This window comes from Ascaphus truei, chromosome 14 (genome assembly GCF_040206685.1).
Source record: "Ascaphus truei isolate aAscTru1 chromosome 14, aAscTru1.hap1, whole genome shotgun sequence".
NCBI lineage: Eukaryota > Metazoa > Chordata > Amphibia > Anura > Ascaphidae > Ascaphus > Ascaphus truei.
The window spans coordinates 53,031,397-53,052,048 of record NC_134496.1 but is presented as its reverse complement, the minus strand read 5'-3'; the positions used below and the strand labels follow the sequence as shown (position 1 = coordinate 53,052,048).

At 45.5% G+C, this 20,652-nt stretch overlaps 2 protein-coding genes across 2 annotated transcripts in view; one reads left to right on the top strand and one right to left on the bottom strand.

Moving 5' to 3' along the window:
- MASP1 (MBL associated serine protease 1) overlaps positions 1–12,816 on the top strand; it is a 55,629-nt gene extending 42,813 nt beyond the window's left edge. Inside the window, exons 11-16 of the mRNA XM_075571022.1 lie at positions 620–760; positions 1,187–1,300; positions 7,358–7,543; positions 8,044–8,111; positions 9,887–9,986; positions 11,367–12,816. Coding sequence (XP_075427137.1) covers positions 620–760; positions 1,187–1,300; positions 7,358–7,543; positions 8,044–8,111; positions 9,887–9,986; positions 11,367–11,557 — 800 coding nt within the window. The 3' untranslated portion in view covers positions 11,558–12,816. The remainder of the gene's footprint in view (positions 1–619; positions 761–1,186; positions 1,301–7,357; positions 7,544–8,043; positions 8,112–9,886; positions 9,987–11,366) is intronic.
- A 708-nt stretch (positions 12,817–13,524) lies between these two features.
- Positions 13,525–18,696, bottom strand: RTP2 (receptor transporter protein 2). The gene is made up of 3 exons (XM_075571024.1): positions 18,530–18,696; positions 16,581–16,767; positions 13,525–14,728 (listed from the first exon to the last, which is right to left on the bottom strand). Exons 2-3 carry the CDS (start codon positions 16,760–16,762, stop codon positions 14,458–14,460), a joined length of 453 nt encoding a protein of 150 aa, XP_075427139.1. The 5' UTR covers positions 16,763–16,767; positions 18,530–18,696; the 3' UTR covers positions 13,525–14,457.
- Positions 18,697–20,652: the final 1,956 nt, after the last annotated feature.

The following is a 20,652-nucleotide window of genomic DNA, read 5'->3' as shown; positions in this document are numbered from 1 at the left end:
TGGATAGGAGGTGCAGCTTTGGGGGGGGGGGGGTCTGAGGTTTGGGATAGGAGGTTTCAGCTGTGGGGGTGGGGTTCTGAGGTTCGGAATGGGAGGTGTAGCTGGGCGGTCTGAAGTTCAGGATAGGAGGTGCAGCTTTGGGGGGGGTTCTGAGGTTTGGGATAGGAGGTGCAGCTGTGGGTGGGAGGTCCTGAAGTTCGGGATCGGAGGTGCAACCTTGGGAGGTTCTGAAGTTCGGGACAGATGTGCTGCTTTGGGAAATGGCTCCACAGCTTGCTTATTCTATATACAGTAACTGCAATTTGGCAATTTACTAAGGAACATCTTTGTGTTTAAAGACTCGTCATTAAGGATCAGCTCATTTTCACCTGGCATTTTAAATATCTTTCCAATTCCAAGAACTGTGGTCTACATCTGATATTCACAAAGCCCACTGTGCAAGTGAAAGGGGCAGCGCCTTGTACCAGCTCCATGACGCAATATGGGCTCACACTCGCCACGCAGAACACAAATACTGTTTAACCCCGTTGCAACGCATTGCTTACTTGCAAATTCCTGTTTGATTTGGGCATCCACGTCTTAATAAATCTACTGATTTTTGGATGTATTTTATTTTTAGTGTGCGGGCTGCCACGTTTTTCGAGGACTGCGCAGCCGAGAATATCCCGCGGAAGCTCTGCACAGAAAGGGATCTCCCCCTGGATCGCAATGTTTTCCTTTTCCCAAAGTGGGCGCCCTTTCTGCGGAGGGTCACTGATCGGTAAGAAGGACAAAATTCATACAACTGTCTCCCCGCTCAGAATGGACGTTCAATAAGGAAGGGTGGGCTTTTTGTGTGTGTTTTCCAGAATCAATATGGACATTATACACGGTGTCCGCACTAAAAGTTGTGCATTTCCTTTCATGTCCGCGCCTCTTTTAGTGTGTACACCCTGTATTATATGTTGGAGGTAATGGGATATTTTCTGGCAGCAATATTGGAGTTTCTCCATGTGTCTAATTCAGGAGTGGTCAACTCAAGTACTCAAGAGTCACCAACAGGTCAGGTATAAAGGATATCCCAGCGCCAGCACAGGTGGTGCAGTCTTCGACTGAGCCACCTGTACTGAAGCAGGGATATCCTTAAAACCTGACCTGTTGGTGGCCCTTGAGGACTGGAGTTGGCCTCTTCTGGTCTAATTTATAGGTAACCGATGGATTGTCACCGCTGCCCACTGCCTGCACCAAGAGTTGGATCAGGAAAACCCTGTGCTGAACTCTTCCAGCATGTTCAACCCCTCATCCTTCAAAGTCATTTTAGGTAAGTGCTTTTCGCAGGATGCCAGCCTGCCACACACGTACAGCAGCACCTAACACCAGCATTACAACGTGTGCCAGTGCTTTCATGGGTCAATGATGTCTGCGTAGATATGCACAGACCCTACGGATAATGATTACAGTATCAAACTTAGCTGATCAAACACAGTCTCAGCTATACACTTGTTCAGTGACTTACTCGCCAGTCGTACAGAGTTGCTCTTTGACCTTTTAAGCCAGGTGGGTTTGCATTGTTAAGCTAAGCGTTGTATGTTTTTGTTCACTTTGGCAGTGGATGGGTTAAGTGGGTAGCTATTGTACAGATTATCATGAAGTAATTCCACTTTCTGGGTACGTTTGATCTGGATTCCTGTAAATCAGCCTTCTGAGGCCCGCACGCCTCCTGATCTGGCCTGCTTGTTTTTATCTGTGTCTGGGTGAGAAGTCAAAATAACTTAGAATTGGAAGAGGAAAGGGAGTTTGTTTTGGGAAACACCTGTGGGAAGCATGTAAAATACCTGTGGGAAGCATGTAAAACACCTGTGAGAAGCATGTAAAACACCTGTGAGAAGCATGTAAAACACCTGTGGGAAGCATGTAAAACACCTGTGAGAAGCATGTAAAACACCTGTGGGAAGCATGTAAAACACCTGTGAGAAGCATGTAAAACACCTGTGGGAAGCATGTAAAACACCTGTGAGAAGCATGTAAAACACCTGTGAGAAGCATGTAAAACACCTGTGAGAAGCATGTAAAACACCTGTGAGAAGCATGTAAAACACCTGTGAGAAGTATGTGAAACACCTGTGAGAAGCATGTAAAACACCTGTGGGAAGCATGTAAAACACCTGTGAGAAGCATGTGAAACACCTGTGAGAAGCATGTAAAACACCTGTGAGAAGCGTGTAAAACACCTGTGAGAAGCATGTAAAACACCTGTGAGAAGCATGTGAAACACCTGTGAGAAGCATGTAAAACACCTGTGAGAAGCATGTGAAACACCTGTGAGAAGTATGTGAAACACATCACCTGTGGGAAGCATGTAAAACACCTGTGGGAAGCGTGTAAAACACCTGTGGGAAGCGTGTAAAACACCTGTGAGAAGCGTGTAAAACACCTGTGGTGAAGCGTGTAAAACACCTGTGAGAAGCGTGTAAAACACCTGTGAGAAGCGTGTAAAACACCTGTGAGAAGCCTGTAGAACACCTGTGAGAAGCATGTAGAACACCTGTGAGAAGCATGTAAAACACCTGTGAGAAGCATGTAAAACACCTGTGAGAAGCATGTAAAACACCTGTGAGAAGCCTGTAGAACACCTGTGAGAAACCTGTAGAACACCTGTGAGAAGCGTGTAAAACACCTGTGAGAAGCCTGTAGAACACCTGTGAGAAGCGTGTAAAACACCTGTGAGAAGCCTGTAGAACACCTATGAGAAGCATGTAAAACACCTGTGAGAAGCATGTAAAACACATGTGAGAAGCCTGTAGAACACCTGTGAGAAGCATGTAGAACACCTGTGGGAAGCATGTAGAACACCTGTGAGAAGCGTGTAAAACACCTGTGATAAGCGTGTATAGAACACCTGTGAGAAGCATGTAAAACACCTGTGAGAAGCATGTAAAACACCTGTGATAAGCGTGTAAAACACCTGTGAGAAGCGTGTAGAACACCTGTGGGAAGCCTGTAGAACACCTGTGAGAAGCATGTAAAACACCTGTGATAAGCATGTAAAACACCTGTGTGAAGCATGTAAAACACCTGTGTGAAGCATGTAAAACACCTGTGATAAGCATGTAAAACACCTGTGTGAAGCATGTAAAACACCTGTGTGAAGCGTGTAAAACACCTGTGAGAAGCGTGTAGAACACCTGTGAGAATCGTGTAGAACACCTGTGAGAAGCATGTAGAACACCTGTGAGAAGCGTGTAGAACACCTGTGAGAAGCGTGTAGAACACCTGTGAGAAGCATGTAAAACACCTGTGAGAAGCCTTTAGAACACCTGTGAGAAGCCTGTAGAACACCTGTGAGAAGCCTTTAGAACACCTGTGAGAAGCCTTTAGAACACCTGTGAGAAGCCTTTAGAACACCTGTGAGAAGCGTGTAGAACACCTGTGAGAAGCCTCTAGAACACCTGTGAGAAGCCTTTAGAACACCTGTGAGAAGCGTGTAGAACACCTGTGAGAAGCCTTTAGAACACCTGTGAGAAGCCTTTAGAACACCTGTGAGAAGCGTGTAGAACACCTGTGAGAAGCCTTTAGAACACCTGTGAGAAGCCTTTAGAACACCTGTGAGAAGCGTGTAGAACACCTGTGAGAAGCCTTTAGAACACCTGTGAGAAGCGTGTAGAACACCTGTGAGAAGCGTGTAGAACACCTGTGAGAAGCGTGTAGAACACCTGTGAGAAGCGTGTAGAACACCTGTGAGAAGCGTGTAGAACACCTGTGAGAAGCGTGTAGAACACCTGTGAGAAGCCTCTAGAACACCTGTGAGAAGCCTTTAGAACACCTGTGAGAAGCGTGTAGAACACCTGTGAGAAGCCTTTAGAACACCTGTGAGAAGCCTTTAGAACACCTGTGAGAAGCGTGTAGAACACCTGTGAGAAGCCTTTAGAACACCTGTGAGAAGCGTGTAGAACACCTGTGAGAAGCGTGTAGAACACCTGTGAGAAGCGTGTAGAACACCTGTGAGAAGCCTTTAGAACACCTGTGAGAAGCGTGTAGAACACCTGTGAGAAGCGTGTAGAACACCTGTGAGAAGCGTGTAGAACACCTGTGAGAAGCGTGTAGAACACCTGTGAGAAGCATGTAGAACACCTGGCCCTTTTAGTTCTAGGCATGAAACAGGACATCTAGGGAGCTGACCTGTGTTAATTTCAGCTCCTGGGACGCCCTGCTTCCGGTTGCCTTGGGCCCCGCGCTCCCTCCTCTCCCTTCTTCTGTTGGGCCCCGCGCTCCCTCCTCTCCCTTCTTCTGTTGGGCCCCGCGCTCCCTCCTCTCCCTTCTTCTGTTGGGCCCCGCGCTCCCTCCTCTCCCTTCTTCTGTTGGGCCCCGCGCTCCCTCCTCTCCCTTCTTCCGTTGGGGCCGGGCTTCAACTTCCGCCCGACCGGAGGAGGGAGCTGGGGAGTCCCTGGGCTGGCGCAGGTCCGCTCCTCGCCCCGTGGTGAGAAAGTGTGTGTGTGGTCTTACCTTCTCTGGAGCGGCCTCCTCCTGCAGCGTTGCGTTGTCATGGCGACCCGTTGTCAATTGACGCTGCGACGTCACATGACAATGCATCATGACACCGCAACGCTGCAGGAGGAGGACCGCTTTTCAAGGTAAGTACCCCCGCTACTTCCACCGGAGGGCCCGCTGCCAGCGGAACGCGTTAGGCCCTGAAAAAGCTAAGGTCGGCCCTGATATTTCCTCCAAAGTGGATGCTGATATCTCTGTGGAATTTAAATGTTCAGGTCATGCGGGCCAATAGGAAGCCACACGGGATGATGTCACGGCTTCCTATTGGCCAGCATGATGCGGGATAGTTACTGTAAGCCACCATTTCATTAGGACCACAAGCTCCCTGGCTGCAGAGATACTGGCACCCCTTCCGAAGTATGTATCTATGGAAGTTGGGGGTCCCCAGAGATGGAATTAACACCGTTCAGCTCCGGAGACCCCCTGAATCAATCCTAGAGCTAACAGAGAACAAAAAATGTAGTGGACGGTGTTTTGCTGCTTTAAGTTTCTTGCCAGATCTGAGTCTGCTTTTGTTGTTACATAATACCTGCCCCACATGACCCAATGGTTGTTTTTTACTTACCTTTTCACGACCTGTTTATTCTGCCCGTGCCCACGTATGAATGTGAAACTCGAGCCCTAACTGCAAAGATAATTCAGAAGCTTCAGAAAACACAAAGGAGCACGGAGAGATGCATGCTGGGTATTACCCAAAGAGACAGGAAAGAAAGCAACGGGCTTTGAAAGCAAGCAAAAGTCTGTGACATCATCACAAGAGAGAAAAATTAAAATGGCGGTGGGCATATCACAAGAAGAAATAGCCATTGTTGGATGCTCACCTGCATTCCAAGTGATATCAAAAGATTAGGACGACAACCAAAAGTTAGATGGGAGCATGAAATGATAACATTTGTTAGAGCAGTGGATCAATAAGAGCTAAAGATTTTATATATATCTATATCCATTATATATAATATAATATAGTACTGTGATATATAATAGATGGATATAATAGTTCAAAGGAAACACAAATTGAATTGAAAATGTATTTATTTTTTACAAATTCAAGACCAAAAGCGATCAAGTTTTCTCAAAAACAAAAAAACAAAACCAATGAGAGAAAATAGATTGTCCCGCACTCACACTCCTGTGTAGTATGGAATTATGGTTTCCCGCACTCACACTCCTGTGTAGTATGGAATTATGGTTACCCGCACTCACACTCCTGTGTAGTATGGAATTATGGTTACCCACACTCACACTCCTGTGTAGTATGGAATTATGGTTACCCGCACTCACACTCCTGTGTAGTATGGAATTATGGTTACCCGCACTCACGCTCCTGTGTAGTATGGAATTATGGTTACCCGCACTCACGCTCCTGTGTAGTATGGAATTATGGATACCCGCACTCACGCTCCTGTGTAGTATGGATTTATGGTTACCCGCACTCACGCTCCTGTGTAGTATGGATTTATGGTTACCCGCACTCACGCTCCTGTGTAGTATGGAATTATGGCTACCCGCACTCACGCTCCTGTGTAGTATGGAATTAGGGTTACCCGCACTCACGCTCCTGTGTAGTATGGAATTATGGTTACCCGCACTCACGCTCCTGTGTAGTATGGATTTATGGTTACCCGCACTCACGCTCCTGTGTAGTATGGAATTATGGTTACCCGCACTTACGCTCCTGTGTAGTATGGAATTATGGATACCCGCACTCACACTCCTGTGTAGTATGGAATTATGGTTACCCGCACTCACGCTCCTGTGTAGTATGGATTTATGGTTACCCGCACACACGCTCCTGTGTAGTATGGAATTATTGTTACCCGCACTCACACTCCTGTGTAGTATGGAATTATGGTTACCCGCACTCACGCTCCTGTGTAGTATGGAATTATGGCTACCCGCACTCACGCTCCTGTGTAGTATGGAAAGATGGTTACCCGCACTCACACTCCTGTGTAGTATGGAATTATGGCTACCCGCACTCACACTCCTGTGTAGTATGGATTTATAGTTATCCGCACTCACGCTCCTGTGTAGTATGGAATTATGGTTACCCGCACTCACACTCCTGTGTAGTATGGATTTATAGTTACCCGCACTCACGCTCCTGTGTAGTATGGAATTATGGCTACCCGCACTCACACTCCTGTGTAGTATGGAATTATGGTTACCTGCACTCACACTCCTGTGTAGTATGGATTTATGGTTACCCGCACTCACGCTCCTGTGTAGTATGGATTTATGGTTACCCGCACTCACGCTCCTGTGTAGTATGGATTTATGGTTACCCGCACTCATAACTCAAAGGTTCTTAATGGTACAAGTACAGGAATGGCCAACTCCAGTCCTCAAGGGCAACCAACAGGTCAGGTTTTAAGAATAGCCCTGCTTCAGCACAGGTGGCTCAGTCATTCTGACTGAGCCACTGATTGAGCCATTTGTGCTCAAGCTGGGATATACTTAAAACGTGGCCTGTTGGTGGCTCTTGAGGACTGGATTGGCCACCACTGTACAAGTACATAGTGAAGAGGGTTACGTGCAGGATGATGATTCTGGCCATCCTTGGAAAGGGCTGCATTTACAGCCGACACATTGTCACATTATAAAACAGAGACTGTTGTGCCCTACTCTCTTCACAATGTGCTAAAAGCAAAACAGGAACACTTTTTAGATCCGAATTACCACTTGCTAGTGACACCCTTACATGATACATATGCCCTATGAAAACTATCCTGCCACTGCTCTGACTTGGTTTCTGTCTGTCCAGCGAACACCCCGTACACAACTTCATCTTGTGTGTTTTCTAACTGGGTTCTTTTCTTCCTCCGGGCAGGTAAACACAGGACAATGAGAAAGGATGATACTGAGCAGGCCTTCCAAGCCAAACATCTCCTCGTCCATCCTGACTATAACAGCAAGACCTTTCAGTACGACATCGCCCTGGTGGAGCTGTCAGACAAAGCTTTCCTCAATGACTATGTGATGCCCATTTGTCTGCCGGAGGAACCAGTGCAAACAGGTTCTTTGTCTTCTTTATTCTACGTACCGTGAATACTTGTTCTGTCTGAGAAACCAACTGCTCAGTGGCCTTGTGTGTCGAGGGAACAACCAATAAAAGGTGGAACAGTTAAAAACAGGAGAGAGAAAAACACCGGCCCCAAAATAAAAGAAGAAAGAAACCCCTAGGTGAAACACCCCAAGAGTTTCCCTTTAGTATGAATACAACGTTTCAGGTGTCTAGGCTTCATGATCTTGGAGCTATGGCTGTGACAGACAGACAGACAGATAGACACACCGGCTCTTTTATTATCATAGGTACATAACGCTGTACTCCCTTTGTACCGCGCTGTGGAATATGTTGGCACCGTACAAATAAACAATAATGATAATTCAAATAAATTGGCCATAAGGTGTCTTCCATCACAGAAAGGGTCTTCTGGGGTAGCATTTCTTCTTAAATAGAGCCCAACGTCCTCCATTCTTCACCATTTACCTAATAATTTGCATTGTCTCTTTTAGAGGACTCTGTGCTTGTCAGTGGATGGGGAAAGCAATTCCTGACAAGGTTACCCGAAGTCCTCATGGAGGTAAATATTACAATTTCATTTAAGCCTTATCCGCTTTGGTGCTATAAGGCACATCTTTAACAACTTGAAAACGAGCAAAATCCTGACATTTTTTCCTGCACTTGTCAAAAATAATTCACTAATAATAGCATGTTCTTGTATAGCGCTGCTAGTTTTAGGTTGCGCTTTACAGAGACATTTTGCAGACACAGTACCTGCCCCGTAGAGCTTACAATCTATGTTTTTGGTGCCTGAGGCACAGGGAGATAAAGTGACTTGCCCAAGGTCACAAGGAGCCGACACCGGGAATTGAACCAGGTTCCCCTGCTTCTAAACTCTGTGCCAGTCAGTGTAATCACTCACTGAGCCACTCTTCTCCCAATGAGATCCCGCTTAGTTTTCACATGTAAAAATAAGTGTTGTATGAGCGAGTGCTTTCGCTGTATTGCAGAATGTACTGAAGATTTGATGGGCTAGCTCATTGTGGAACCTAATCAGAAATACATAAGGAGTCCCTGGCTCTACGTCACCACTTCAGCATTACATTACTGATTAAATATTGCTTTGTGACGTCATTAGCTGCCCACATCAGCACCGAGGAGGCTTCCATATTCATTGGCTTTCTGTTTCGATTGAGTTAAATTCGTACATTTAAAAAGGTAGAAAGCCCAAATTAAATGGAAGGTGTTTCAATACAGGAGCCACCGAAAATGTAACAGAGTCTCCCCGCTGGTGCAAGATCCCCCCAAAAAGAATAGAAAAGGAAGCGAATGCCAATGGGAAATGTGTAATTACTGGTGTATAAAACCAAGGGCAAAGAAAGGGAATCCTTCAACTTGTGCCATTTTTCTGTTGCACCCTTTTCCATGTTTTTGCAGCTGAGATACGTTGGGGGTTTTTCATCAAGGGGCAATAGTGGCGATTTGGCATTACTGCCTGGTATCTCACATGACATTTAAGTCCATGGATGTTTTTGTGCAGTAACGTGGAATTATCGCAGCCCAATAAATTAATCCTAGTAGTGGCCAACTCCAGTTCTCAAGAACTACAAAGAGGTCAGGTTTTCAGGATATCCTTGGTTCAGCACAGGTGGCTCAATCAGTGGCTCAGTCTTCAGCTGCACTACCTGTGCTGAACCAGGGATATCCTGAAAACCCGACCTGTTGGTAGTCCTTGAGGACTGGAGTTGGCTACCCCAGAATGATCCCATTTGATACACGGGAGTCAGAATGATGCGTCTCTGTTCATTGCGTGTCTCATCGGGTTTCAGATGAAGGAAGAAGGCAGTGCACTGCCTGAAAAAACAGGAGGAGGCTCACGGATGCAAAAGAAAAAACACTTTATTCCATTGAAAGGATCAGACAAAGCCCCCCATAGCTACAGCAGGTGTCCCACCTACGCATTTCGGGCCGGGTGCCCTTTATCAAGGTGACACCGTGAGCCTCCTCCTGTTTCTTCAGGCAGTGCACTGCCTTTTTCCTTCATCTGTTCCTGCTGTTCGCCTGGGTGGATTGCACGCCATTGAACTCTGCTGTGGACTACTCCTATGGATCTTGGGACACCAACAGTGAGTTGTATCTGTGGGTTTCCATACCCTTATTCCTCACTTTATGGGACAATGTTTGTACTGTTTATTGGTGCTGTATAGCATTAGGTACTAGTCCCTTACCATATTAGGGCAACCATACTATATACATACAGTTTATGGGGAGTGATCCGATTGCAGACCCTTATATATTCAAGGGACTTGTTTATTCTGATGCGCTGGTAGTCTGCAAATCCTCATCTGGTTTCAGGTTGAAATCCCCGTGGTGGATCACGCTGTGTGCCAAGCTGGCTACGTAGCGATGAACAGACTGGTGACTGAGGACATGCTGTGTGCAGGAGAAAAGGAAGGTATGCATTTATGGACAGAGATAAGAATGACTAATAATGCTAGTTTCTTTCTTTCTGTAATGTATTTGTTTGTGGATTTTGGCACTAATAAGCATTTAAACACAGATGCCCCTACGTATTTAATGAGAAATGGTACAATTCTGGGGCAAAGAGTTGCACTCAGAGTATGAAAGCAAAATTCCTATTGCTTTTTATTTCTTGGGGGGTTTCCCTCACTACTTCATCGATTTTGCCTTGACCCATACACACCAGATTAATACATGGAATAATATAATTTGCTGAGATAAAAATAGGCCTAATAGAAGCTTCTGCCAATATGGGAGTTTTACCCAAATCCCATATTACTTGGTGTATGTAACACGTTTGTAATTCACACAGATTACTGTCATATTATATCTCATATTAGATCTATCGTATAATCATTATAAAATTCTGTTATATAAAAGCTTTGAATAGCAGAATCAAAGTCCCTTCTGATTTGATGTTTGTAAAACGTTGTGGTCTTGACTAAGGAAATTTACAGGCTTTAAAAATATACAGATATTCATTCTATCAAAAGTGTTCGGCTCATGCAAGAATAAAGTAGTTTTCTCTTGGACGAATACAGCATTTTATCTCCCTACTTCATTGTAATGTCACATTGGCAAAAGGACCAGTGAGACATCAATCTGGTCTAACAGAGTCCTAAACAACATTATGGTAACACTTTCAGTTCCTGGACAGCTCCGCAGTGGTCCATGGTCTGCACTGAAGATTTTAGGAAGAATACTGTATGGGAGACGCTGATATTGTAGCTGTAATTCAGCTGCTGATTCAATAATATACTAAAGATAATAGCAGAAACTCCTTGCTGTTGGGTGGGCTGTGAGTGAGTTAATTGGGGGGAGTCCTGTGTTCGTGTGCTCCTGTCCTGGGGGACACTTTTGTCTGGGAACTTGGTTGGTCCTGTACCATCAGGATTAGAGTATACAACTCCATACAACCTCTTTAAAAGAAGTATACATGTAACTAATATCTTTACTTAGGCCGGGAAGGAGATAGTAACAACGCGCAGGGCTTTCAGCAGGTTTTGCATACATACCGTACAAGATATTTAGAAATGACTCCTGTTTTTTTACAAATAACTCCCATTAAGCACATTCCTCACATTAACTATTCTCCAATGAGCTGAATTCGGTGAGGTATTTCTGTTAGAATAATTAGTCGAGGCGCATTCCTTGTTTGATTAATGTAGCGTTTTCACGGGTTTATCGCTGCTTAGTGAATCTGGGCCTCAGTGAATTAAACTAAATGTCGACTTTAACTGATACATGTATTTTCTCCACCTCCGTCTCTGCTGCTTTGTTCCTTTCCTTGATGTTTGACTCTGTTTTCCTCTAGGAGGGAAGGACGCCTGTTCTGGTGATTCTGGAGGTCCAATGGCTACTCTGAGCCAGCACAAAAAGCGCTGGTATCTGGCTGGGGTGGTCTCGTGGGGTGTGGGGTGTGGGGAGAATGATCGGTATGGAGTATATTCAAATGTTTACAAGAGCCTGGCTTGGATCAAAGAGAAAAGCGGGGTGTTATATTAATGCTGGGGGCTTCTCCTCAAACATAAAGGGCTATTTGTAAAATCTCCTGGGGGGGGGGGGAGAAACGGTGCCAGATTTATCAGAGGAAGAACTCTGCTTTTAATCGGATGACTTTTTTGGATGATTCTGGTGCTGTTTCTCACACCGGTTTTGTACTCGGGGGACTTTAGTAAATAGACCCCATACTTCTAGACCAGGGCTGGGCAACTCCAGTCCTCAGGGGCCACCAACAGGTCAGGTATTCAGGATATCAATGCTTCAGCACAGGTGGCTCAATCAGTGGCTCAGTCAATGACTGCACCTGTGCTGAAGCAGGGATATCCTGAACATCTGACCTGTTGGTGGCCCATGAGGACTGGAGTTGCCCACCCCTATTCTAGAAGGTAACATTAACCCCTTTGCTGCCAGAAGTTATTGCTGGTCCTTTGGCAGTGACGGGGTTGTTTTATTGCTGCTTGGTCATCGCCTGAGCCTCTACTTAACCCATTCCATGCCGCAGTGTGCAGCAATGCATTCCCAAGCAGCACCGTGCTGCCCTTTAGCAAATTCAAATTCAAGCCTTAGTCCCACTTAGCAACATCTATGGGATATACAATGAAACGAAAGCACTCAGGGATGTGACGCCTCATCTACATTTTTTTTATTGCGTGTTTACAAAAAAAACAACAACAAAATGATTTCATGCCAATACTTCTCAGGAATTAAAACTTTGCTGGAGGACAGTGACGTGTGGGATTTAGATAAACAGGGAAAGGTAAAGGGAAGTCGCAGAAGGAGAATATGTTAAAACCTTCTCAGCAGCGAGAGATCTGCCCCAGATTCTGAGCAGACTTCATTCTAATCTATGAAATTGGCCCCATCGGTGTATATAGAATTATAGAAGTTTTGCCTCTGGTTCAACCCTATGGTACCAGAGCAGAACTCATACAAGCAAGTACCATTTGTTACTGCAGGCTGGGAAATCCCACATGGGTACTCGGATCAGACTCGGATCAGACTCGGAGTGAGACAGGCCTCCCAGCTGAACGTTCTTTACCCTTACACTTTCCTAAAGCACAATCACCTTTAAAGTCCCGCCCGCAGGGAAGGGGTTAAGAAGCCTTATTCTTCGCACTTCCTATATCAGTGATAAATGTGTTGCAAATAAGATTGAATCTTGAAAAAAAAAAAAACTGGATATGGTAATTATGCTGATTATTTATGTAAATGATTTGACTTTTTGATTGTTGGTGTTATTAAAATGGGAACCTTGCTTAAAAGTGTATTATGTGTTATTGTATGCTGCTGACCCCCCATCCCCACATAACCCCTTCGCCCCAAGCAATGAAGATGTTAAAGCTAGTCCAAAAGTTGGCCATTATTATACCGTAGCATGTAGTATATACCGTATTTCCTCGATTTCCCCTCCCCCCCCCCCATCCGTCTTAGAATCGATGTTTAAAAAAAAAAAGTCTGCAAGTGGGCGCTGCTGGAGCAGCCACAGCGGGGGATGTTTTCAGCGCCCCACAGCAGCTTGGCAGTATTACCCGGCTCCAACCCCGGCCCCCCCATTCCGCCCCCCCCCCCAGCGACTCTCAGCCTGGTTAACGGGACCAGAACTTGTCCTCACCCGTCGGAGGTAGTGGGAGGAAGAAGTGCGCAGAGGTGCAGAGGGAGCCACTAGATCGTGGCAGATCCGTTACACAACGTAAGTATAACATGGCAGCAGAAAGCAGTACTGTAGTGTAGTGTAAAACAATGTATGCTATTGTCTGCTAGTAAAAACATTTTTTTCTGAACATTTAATGTAGTGTTTTTATTTTTTTTCCAAAATGTTTTTTATTAAATCAAGGGTGTGTCTTAGAATCGAGGAAATACAGTATATATTTTTTTTTTATATATATATATATATATATATATATATATATATATATATATATATATATATTATATATATATTATATATATATATATATATATATATATATATATATATATATATATATATATATACACACATACACACACACAAACACATTTTCCTCATACTGTATATATAGTCTTCTCCCCAACTTTTAATAATGACTTTATTTATTGTGATTTTACAAACCCCAATATATATTATCCACCCTAATTCATAATTTAAACCCTCAAATAAAAAGTGATATTTTAACACCTTGTATACCAAAGGGAGCTTTGGCACTGTATGGGGTTAAGTTCTTGATTTGTACATGGTTGCCCCTGGAAAGTAACCCCCCACCCCCTAACATGGGCAGTTACATCATTGTTAATCCGATGTGTGCTGTCACTTTCTGGTCATAATGACATGTCCTGCTCCTGCCCTGCTTGTTCCTCTGAGAAGGAGGAGCGCTAACTACATAATAATAACCAAGGAAACCGCTTCCTGACAACCGGCCAACATTGCAGATTTCCCGCTGTAACGGGAATGTTCAAAGAAACAAGAGAAAGTAAATGTTAACCCTTTTAGAGATGGTTATTTCCAAATATTGTTACCCTCTATCCTGTCCCTTGCAACGAAGCCAAGAATACTACAGGGTTAATTCTATATACGGTATGCCTCCAATGGGGAATTTCGGCTGGAAACATCCCGATCGGCTGCTTCGGCAAAAATAGAATCGGCCCCAAAATGTACAATCAGCCCCAACATATACAATCAGCCCCTAAATATACAATCAGCCCCAAAATGTACAATCAGCCCCTAAATATACAATCAGCCCCTAAATATACAATCAGCCCCAAAATATACAATCAGCCCCTAAATATACAATCAGCCCCAGCATATACAATCAGCATAGTTAAGCGGCAGAATACTGCGCTCTTCAAACATGGTTACTAAGAACCCTCCCTGCTACATTTGCCCAACTTGCAGGCTTCACACAGAGAGGCCTCGTGAGGTTTGGTCACATGTTAAGGACATGATGATGATCGTTTCCCATGTCCTCGTTATAACAGTTCTTCCTGATCTTGGAGATTAGCCTCATCAGGACCTCCCTCCGCTTGTCTTCTTCAAACGCTGCCGTCAGCAGAACCTCCGGCTTCTTACAGTTTCGGCATATCTGTCTGTAGGTTCTCAGGTGGACCTTCCCTTCCGTGGAATGTACACGGCGGTAGTGAAAGGTGAGAGAGACACGAGCCGAGTTCCAAGAATGGCGGCAGTCCGGGCAGGTGAACCTAAACAAGGACCAGAGTGAGCGTGAGACAAACAGCCGTTCATGTAATGTCAGTGATGTGGTTTCATTTCAATTCAAATCCCAAATGTTCGGATTTGTTGCAGGTTGTTATAACTTTTAGCCAGTGCTCAAAGTGGCTTACAAAAGTAGTAGCACTGTGCCTTATTTAAAAAAAATATTTACATTTACTAAAGATTGGGGGAACGCTATTTGGGCTGTGAGAGGCTTTCAAAGGGAAAGTGGAATTGTAACTCTTCTTTAAATAAGACTGTTAGTGGTACTCTTGGTGTGAAGTAATGGTTTACACCAAGGGCGGCCAACTCCAGTCCTCAAAGGCCACCATCAGGCCAGGTATTTGGGATATCCCTGCTTCAGCACAGATGGCTCAATCAGTGGCTCAGTAAGAATGACTGCACCATCTGTGCTGAAGCAGGGATATCCCTAATACCAGGCCTGTTGGTGGCCCTTGAGTACTGGAGTTGGCCGCTCTTGGTTTACATACTCCTAGTATCCATCAGATACTGAGCACCATTATTAATGGACCAATATGAGGGTGCGTTATATCTGTAGTACAATTCTTCAGAAGTGGGGGTTCCTGGCACATGGCTCAGCAACTGGACCCTACTGTCCAGTGGCTTCTAGTTCTCAGGTTGCTGCAGATGAAAAGAGGGAAGCGAAGAGTAAAACAAATAGAATGGGATTCCATTTTGTTTTCTCTTTAAATCTGGTGCCGGTGTTGCAGTGGGGTAGGCCCAGCTCCGGCCGCCAGGGGACTTTAGTAAATAAAGCTCAAGGTTCACACTAAATGTATTTTTATGCTTACACTGCAATGATTAACTAGCAGCAGAGGGATAGATAGGTCTGATACAACTGTACGGTAAAGTATAGATTATGTGACACCGTTGCAAACAGCAGGTTTAAATAAGGCTGGTGGCTTGTTCTTACAGTATGGAAGCGTGCCTACATCTACACCTGCACCTCTCATATTGGCCCATTCAAAGATAATACAATCTGCCCCAAACATAAACTGGCGGCCAGATCGCCCTCCCCTGAATATTCAGTGCTCTGTTCTTATCCTGCTCTCTCCTAGATACACATCACCTTGTGCCCATCACTTTCATTCAAATCCTTTGAGTTTCAAGCTATTAGTCTCTTCTCTCCTTTCTCCCTCCTTGCTGCTGTCATTTGTCGCCCCCCTGTGCCAGCCGCTCAGTCCCTTTATAACTTTGCTGCCGGCATTCCCTTTCCTCTCATATCCCAACCCTTGTTTTAGGGGATTTTTACATATATATTGGCAACCCTTATGTCTCTGCTGCCTCACACCAACTCCCGCTTAACCTCCTCCTTTGTTCTTTCTCAGTGGACCAGCTCTTCTACCCATCGTGATAAAACCTCCCTTGACATTGTATGCACTATCCCTACAAACCACATTCTCTGTAAATATTAATGATTCCACCAATACCCAAGACCGATGTCTAGGAGTCATTTTCGATTCCTTCCTCTCCTTCGTCCCACACATAGTCTTTCACTAAATCCTGCCACTTTCACCTCTTCAATATTCCCAGAATCCACCCCTTTCATACCTCTGTGTCCACCTCCAATCTATGCCCTCATAATATCCCGCCTTGACTACTGTAACCTCTTAGCTAGTCTTCCTCTCTGGAGTCTTCTCCCCTCTATGCAAGTACCTACACTGGCTACGAGTACCGTCCAGAAACATATGTAATATCTTAGTCCTCGCATATAAATCTCTCCCACAATGTGGCCCGTCCATTCATTTCCAAAATCATCTCAACATACTCCCCCACATTGCCTTTTTCCTTTGCTCTTTCCTCCCTCCCCCATCGGATTACCTGCCAAACGAGGAGGATATATAAACCTTCCAACCCTCTTGCCTCTGGTTAGATGTCAGCTCGTCCTCTAAATCGCTCTTAATCTGCAGAGTCCAGTTGTTGCCATGCCGCTGCTGGAGCTCTACCTCTTGGAGGGGCTGGAATACAGCTGTCCAGCTGTGGTTGCTTTGTGTATCTGCCATGTGTCCTGGGAGAAATGGTTAAGCGTTTAGTAGAGGTGGGAGAAATGGTTAGGCGTTTAGTAGAGGTGGGAGAAATGGTTAGGCGTTTAGTAGAGGTGGGAGAAATGGTTAGGCGTTTAGTAGAGGTGGGAGAAATGGTTAGGCGTTTAGTAGAGGTGGGAGAAATGGTTAGGCGTTTAGTAGAGGTGGGAGAAATGGTTAGGCGTTTAGTAGAGGTGGGAGAAATGGTTAGGCGTTTAGTAGAGGTGGGAGAAATGGTTAGTCGTTTAGTAGAGGTGGGAGAAATGGTTAGGCGTTTAGTAGAGGTGGGAGAAATGGTTAGGCGTTTAGTAGAGGTGGGAGAAATGGTTAGGCGTTTAGTAGAGGTGGGAGAAATGGTCAGGCGTTTAGTAGAGGTGGGAGAAATGGTTAGGCGTTTAGTAGAGGTGGGAGAAATGGTTAGGCGTTTAGTAGAGGTGGGAGAAATGGTTAGGCGTTTAGTAGAGGTGGGAGAAATGGTTAGGCGTTTAGTAGAGGTGGGAGAAATGGTTAGGCGTTTAGTAGAGGTGGGAGAAATGGTTAGGCGTTTAGTAGAGGTGGGAGAAATGGTTAGTCGTTTAGTAGAGGTGGGAGAAATGGTTAGGCGTTTAGTAGAGGTGGGAGAAATGGTTAGGCGTTTAGTAGAGGTGGGAGAAATGGTCAGGCGTTTAGTAGAGGTGGGAGAAATGGTTAGGCGTTTAGTAGAGGTGGGAGAAATGGTTAGGCGTTTAGTAGAGGTGGGAGAAATGGTTAGGCGTTTAGTAGAGGTGGGAGAAATGGTTAGGCGTTTAGTAGAGGTGGGAGAAATGGTTAGGCGTTTAGTAGAGGTGGGAGAAATGGTTAGGCGTTTAGTAGAGGTGGGAGAAATGGTTAGGCGTTTAGTAGAGGTGGGAGAAATGGTTAGGCGTTTAGTAGAGGTGGGAGAAATGGTTAGGCGTTTAGTAGAGGTGGGAGAAATGGTTAGGCGTTTAGTAGAGGTGGGAGAAATGGTTAGGCGTTTAGTAGAGGTGGGAGAAATGGTTAGGCGTTTAGTAGAGGTGGGAGAAATGGTTAGGCATTTAGTAGAGGTGGGAGAAATGGTTAGGCGTTTAGTAGAGGTGGGAGAAACTGTTCAAATCCGTTTAGCGGATTAATCAAAAACCGCCATTGGATACAATCCGTGGATTCCGCAATCCGCTGGTGGAGTTTAAGATTGGATTGTCAATAATATAAAAACAAATCTGGAAAAGGTGAATCAGCGTTTTTTTAATCGATTCGTGGGAAATCCAAGTCCGCCTAAAAAGTTCACCCATCTCTAGTATTTAGGTTAAAATACTCGTAGGGGGGAAAAGAACATGCATTTTCAGTGTGATGCCTTCATATTTGGGGGGAGGGGTTATTGGGGGTTGCTTGGTATATAACACATGGCATATTATGCAGGCAGCAGTTTACTTTAACTTTACTCCCCTATAGTCAAAGTACAAACATTTCAATAAGCACAAGAAAAGAGAAAGTCACTCACAAAGTTTCTCTGCCTATTAAGAATATGTGATAAGTGGCTAATTTATAATCCCCCCCCTCCCCCCTCCCCATGTGGTGAATGTTGCTTCTTTACCCAATTTCATACGGTAAAAAGTAACAGCAGCAACTTATGTGTAGGAAAGAATTGACACGTGCACCAATGGCAGCAAAGTGGCCAAATTTCCAGAGACAATGTGCTATTCTGTAACGGAATTCAGAACCCACAGTTACAGTACAGTATTTTCTCACCTGTTTGTGGTCCAGTGGTACAGCGCCGCGTTCACAACCAGTCAGACCAAGATGATAACTGCAGCTGGTTATATTGATGCAGAGTGCTTCCTCGTATACAGTATCAGCGTGATGAGGATGAGCCTGTGTAAATAGCCTGCTCTTCTCTGTCACTGCATGTCCTGTTATATAGTGTAGCTCAGGCCCACACCCAGAGCAGACTGTGTGTGACTTATCTCCTCCTCCTCCCATTTCCCAGCTGATCTGCAGGAGAATTGAAACTGAACTTGTCCGAGGTTGAAGAATAGAAACAGCTACTTTTCTATTTACAAACAGGCAGTGCTATGTTACATCTTAAATAAGGGTTCGTTTTCAAGAACAAGGTTTCCTTCTGTCACGCAATGAGGGTCTCCTGGCACAATGAGGGTCTCCTGGCACAATGAGGGTCTCCTGGCACAATGAGGGTCTCCTGGCACAATGAGGGTCTCCTGGCACAATGAGGGTCTCCTGGCGCAACCAGGGTCTCCTGGCACAATGAGTGTCTCCTGGCACAACCAGGGTCTCCTGGCACAATGAGGGTCTCCTGGCACAACCAGGGTCTCCTGGCACAACCAGGGTCTCCTGGTACAATGAGGGTCTCCTGGCACAATGAATGTCTCCTGGCACAATGAGGGTCTCCTGGCACAATGAGGTCTCCTGGCACAATGAGGGTCTCCTGGCACAACCAGGGTCTCCTGACACAATGAGGGTCTCCTGGAACAATGAGGGTCTCCTGGCACAACCAGGGTCTCCTGACACAATGAGGGTCTCCTGGAACAATGAGGGCCTCCTGGCACAATGAGGTCTCCTGGCACAATGAGGGTCTCCTGTCACAATGTGGGTCTCCTGGCACAATGAGGGTCACGTGGCACAATGTGGGTCTCCTGGCACAATGAGGGTCTCCTGGCACAACCAGGTTCTCCTGACACAATGAGGGTCTCCTGACACAATGAGGGTCTCCTGGCACAATGAGGGTCTCCTGGCACAATGTGGGTCTCCTGGCACAATGAGGGTCTAATGGCACAATGAGGGTCTCCTGGCACAATGAGGGTCTCCTGGCACAATGAGGGTCTCCTGGCACAATGAGGTCTCCTAGCACAATGAGGGTCTCCTGGCACAATGAGGGTCTCCTGGCACAATGTGGGTCTCCTAGCACAATGAGGGTCTCCTGGCACAATGTGGGTCTCCTGGCACAATGAGGGTCTCCTGGCACAATGAGGGTCTCCTGGCACAATGAGGGTCTCCTGGCACAACCAGGGTCTCCTGGCACAATGAGGGTCTCCTGGCACAATGAGGTCTCCTGGTACAATGAGGGTCTCCTGGCACAATGAGTGTCTCGCATCCAGCACAGTACAACTACTTTAAGAATGGCACTATGGCCTAGATTCAGTGACATTGACTTCAATGGAAGTTGATGCTGGATCAGGGTGCGATACTCCGCATTGGCGCTTAGTAAATCTCCCCCTATGATCTAGTAGAAGGGTGACCCTGCCCCCTATACTGACCGACCCTTCCTATTGATCCCTGAATTTTAACTGAAACGTGTATCTTATTTATTCGTCCGCCCAGATAAATGTTCCCACATCCCAATTGCTTTTATTTCTCACATGCCCTGTAGGGTTTCCTTCTGTGTGCCCCAATCATTCTTGACTTCTTTAGCTGTACTTGCCTTCACCACTTCTGCTGGGAGGCTGTTCCATGGCATATACTACTCTTTCAGTAGAGAAGAAATTCCTCACATTTCCCCTGAGTCTGTTGCTCTTCGCCTTCAATCCCAAAGTTCACTTTGCTGCATTATTCCTCCCATATTTCCATTTGTTTGCAGACTGTGATCCTTTTTAACCCGTTGGCTTCCAGAGGGGAGGAGTATCTCATTGTTTCCGTTCTGTGCTATGTGCTAGCTCCCCAGATTTCTGCTGCCCGGTGGATTTCAGGGGGTAACAGTTGGAGGGAGAGATATCTGCCAGTGTCATCTTTTACTAGATTGACTGAGATGGCAAATTGCACTGCCCCATTAGCAGTTAAAAAGGCCTATCCCTCCAAGAACAAAGGGAGCTGAGCCTGGTGACACGTTTAACACTTTAAATGCCGCTCACGATCAGACT